Source organism: Carex rostrata, chromosome 30 (genome assembly GCF_964058835.1).
Source record: "Carex rostrata chromosome 30, lpCarRost1.2, whole genome shotgun sequence".
Taxonomy (NCBI): domain Eukaryota; kingdom Viridiplantae; phylum Streptophyta; class Magnoliopsida; order Poales; family Cyperaceae; genus Carex; species Carex rostrata.
In genome coordinates, this window is record NC_135947.1 from 5,004,483 (window position 1) to 5,008,388 (window position 3,906).

General features: G+C 33.7%; 1 protein-coding gene across 3 annotated transcripts; it reads right to left on the reverse strand.

Annotated features, from left to right (window-relative positions):
- Positions 1-2,434, reverse strand: LOC144546863 (umecyanin-like). Of its 3 annotated transcripts, none has more exons than XM_078295449.1 (3): positions 1,914-2,434; positions 1,158-1,358; positions 1-555 (listed from the first exon to the last, which is right to left on the reverse strand). In XM_078295449.1, the coding sequence occupies exons 2-3, from the start codon at positions 1,336-1,338 to the stop codon at positions 251-253; spliced, it is 486 nt and encodes a 161-aa protein (XP_078151575.1). In that variant the 5' UTR covers positions 1,339-1,358; positions 1,914-2,434; the 3' UTR covers positions 1-250. The 3 variants fall into 3 exon arrangements, with proteins under 3 accessions (XP_078151575.1, XP_078151576.1, XP_078151574.1); XM_078295448.1 differs by having other exon boundaries at positions 2-555; positions 1,158-1,362; XM_078295450.1 differs by lacking the exon at positions 1,914-2,434 and having other exon boundaries at positions 1,158-1,362.
- Between the last annotated feature and the right edge of the window lie 1,472 nt (positions 2,435-3,906).

A 3,906-nucleotide genomic window follows, 5' to 3' on the forward strand; every position in this document is an offset into this window, starting at 1 on the left:
TTTTGCACCGTGCATATACACATTGAAGCAAATTGTAAATAAAGAACTTTTGCATTTTTGCACTTTCGTAATGACAGTTTTTTTTACATTAATTCCAATGGCAAAGCCAAATAAATTCTCCCCTAGAAAACATAAACTTGTGAAAATCAAACACCATTTTTGATTCATATAACCAACTCAACACAACTCGTTCACCTGGACCGAATCAAAAATGGATCCAAATCATAATGCAATGTATAATTATCGGATCTTACATGAACAACAAGCATGCCAAGTACGCGAAAAGACCCAAAAGGCCAACAAACTTCGGGGTGGTTACGTGGGCCCCACTAGCAGCCACACTGGGTTTGTTTTCTTGGACATTGATGCTAAGCTTCTGGCCCGCTTCGCAGTGTAAACCGATGCTGTCATAGTAGTAATGCATGCCGGGTTCTGTTAGGTTGATAAAGGTGGGGCCGATAATCCAGCGGTTGATGACGTGGCGATCATCACATTTGTCAAAGTCTTCCTTTGTCACTTGCATGATGTTGTAAACTGAGGAGTGGAAAAGGAACACTGCCAATCAATGTAAACAAAAAATTATTAAAGAGTTTATATTTTACAGCGGAATTTTATCGCAATAATGAGAATCATCGAACAAAGCAATTATAATTGATAACATAAGAATGAAAAGAAATATTAATCTTTAGATCTTGATTCTTGGTTGGAATTCAGGGGATTGTGTATTTGTTTTCCTTCAATCTTAATTTCTTTACCAGCAATCTCAATAAGATGTTAAAAAAGAATTATTACACGCAAAAGAAAATTCAATAGTCAGAAACATTTTTGACAAATTCAGCCAAGAAAGATTCAAGGGAAAAGAACTCATATAATACAAAGATGTTAAAAAAAAAATTCTTACACGCACAAAGAAAATTCAAAAGTCAAAAACATTTTTGAAAAATTCAGCCAAGAAAAATTCAAGGGAAAATAACTCGTATAACACAGATGTGTATCGGTTTTCCTGCAATCTTAATTTCTTTACCGGCAATCTTGATAAGATGTTAAAAAAAAAAAAATTTACTACGCGCACAAAGAAAAATCAATGGAGAAAACATTTTTGAAAAGTTCTGCCAATTAAGCAAATGGGGTTTCATTTTCCTGAAATCATTACTCACTCAATTTGTCACCAACTGTGAAGTTCTTTTTGGCAGCCCATTCATCATAGAAAGTTGTGTTTGGGGGAGTATACCATCCCTTGCTTCCTCCTACAATGTGAACAACATGCGCCGGCTGAGCCGTGGACCCCACCAACAGGCAGCTAACAGCTGCCAAGACGAGTAATATCTCTTTCGCCATTTCTCCGATTTGTTTATTTCCTTTCTGCATATAAGGCAAGAAGGGTTGGAGGAGATCAGAATAAAAGATATGATATGCCCCAGATAAAGGATAAGAGAACAGCATCCATTAACGGTTTTGGTTTTCTTTTACTAAATATAGCACTGGTTACTCACTGTCAGGAATTTATGCGCTAATAAGAACATCAAGTTTGCCTATTTTTGGTTAATATGATGTTTTGTCTTACCACTCTGAACTTGGATGATCTGCATCTTTATTTTCATTGTTTTTTTCTTTTTTAATTTTCTAGTGACCACAACTTTTTAAGAATATGATCTTTGAGGATATGCAGCTTTGGATTCTCAGGTAAGCGTACTAGTGCCAGTAAGTTTCAAGAATACATACTCAGGTTAAAATGACCTGAAATTTAGTTAATTTTTGAGAAATTTGTATACATACCCGTCATAACTTCTCTTTTTAGATATTTCCCCATCAAAACTTCAAAATTAGTTTTGTACCCATCTACACTCACTTATTTTATAAATACACCCATCTCTTCATTTTAATCACTTAAAAAATTTAAAAGACAAGTTTACCCTTTATTCGAAATATCAAATATTGTCGCTAACCTCTCCCCCGGCTGGTCATCTCTGTTTGATGAAGCTAAAATGGAAGACCTGTATCACCTATTCATGAAGCTAATAGAGATAATAGGAAAACTGAGCTTAGCGTGACAAGAGGAGATCTGAAACAAGAGTAGAGCTGAAGTGTTGTTTTAAAACACAGCAGAATCGGTACCTCTCACCAAAAAGCTATCTAAGTTGCTTCAAAAACCTTGGCCTGCCGATAGTAGATAACTTGCACCTGAAAACAATAGATTATTCTAGGAGATTTCTACATTGCTATTTTCATCTCTGTTTTTCTTTTCTTAAAATCCATAGGTGATATTTCATTAATCATAAAATTACAGAGGTTACAGTTGTAGTACATTCCTATAATGCTAAATTGCTAACCCTCTGAAATAGTGAAAAAGGAATGGTCAATTTGTTGTTCAACTATCCTATGTATCAGTGGCCTCACATCTACAGTTGTATCACGCTGTTGGGACATTCTCCTTGTCCAGTTAGCTAAGTTGTGAGGCTTAAAAAAAAACACATTATGTTTTGTTTTAACACTCTTAGCTTGGATGATCTGCATCTTCGTTTTCATTGTTGTTTTTTATTCTCTAGTGACCACAACTTTTTAAGTATATAATCTTGATCTCTTCCTTGTTTTATTTGTTTATTTCTTATGTTCTGAGAATATGCAGCTTTGGATATTTTTAGTAAGGGTATCAGTGTCAGTAAGTTTCAAGAATATATACACAAATTAAAATGACCTGAAATTTAGTTAATAGTTTAGATTGAAATTTAACAAAAGTTAATTTATGATTAGTAGAAATTAAGACTGCTTGCAGTATCTTAATTTATTTGCAATGTGCATGTAGTGACTTTTATAGTGTTAACAGAGTGGCCATATGTACTGATACATTATTTTACCTTACTCACAGATACAAATACTTTAACTATCTTGAGAAAAGTTCCATTGATTATTACCCGTAAGAAATGAAAATTGTTAGCTCTAAGAGAATGAACAATATAAATTGTTCAGAGAGAAGAATTACCTTTTCATTGTATTTTACTTCTTCCCTTCTTTTCATTTCTATTTAGCATCCTTATTTTAAATCAAACTTTTATGTGTAAATTGAGTATGAAACTAGCAAAAATGGACGGTCATGAGCTATTATTACATGATTTTTTTTTTGTAACAACTTTGAATGGGATTAAAACAGAATGAGACATCAAATTGAACTTGTTTGAAGATTTGATTGTGTATGCACTCGCTTAAACAAAAGAGAACCAATTTATTATTTTATTTATTTATTTGTTTTTTACTGGGGCTAATTGCAGTTTGTTGGATGATCTTGAGAAGTAGGAATGCAATATGTTTTACTCAGAAAAATGCTCATACTACTAGAAATTTCATTTTACTGATATATAGTTTGCTCCAAACTGGACATGATGCCTGAATATTAGAGATGATCCCTATCCACATTGGCCCCACAATCCAGCATCATAAAGTTTCCCAGTGATCTCAGTACTAGCTAGATGAAGTTGATTCCAATTGTCTTGCCAATTATTAGGTCCTTTTGATGGGAATAGTTAATTTTGACTAAGTTTTACATTACAATTTATTGATGTTGAAGTGTTGGATGTATGTCACAGATTGTGTTGTTGCTCATGTGGTTACTGCTTGACTTTGTGACAACGTCAGAGCTCTTAGTGGGTTGAGTTTAAATGGTTACCAGGCGGACATAAAAGGGTGTGTGTTGAAACTTTAACACTTCCTTATTTGCTTGGTAACCAATTGGTGCATGGTAATAGAACAAACTATGGTTAAATATATTTTCATTACATAGTAGTGTGGGTTACTGAGACCAAATATCAGGTACTTAATTTAAGGGTACAGTGTATATTCAGTCCAGTTTGTATATATCCGGTTTTATTTTTACTGAAACTGTGAAACAGGTGACATTTGACACCTTTTTCT

What these genes read in the sequence shown, in the direction of transcription:
- LOC144546863 (XM_078295449.1), bottom strand. Translation starts at nt 1,338, where the DNA reads ATGGCGAAAGAGATATTACTCGTCTTGGCAGCTGTTAGCTGCCTGTTG. An exon ending in CACAGTTGGTGACAAATTGA is followed by an intron (nt 556 to 1,157) that starts GTGAGTAATGAT and finishes ATTGATTGGCAG; the next exon opens with TGTTCCTTTTCCACTCCTCA.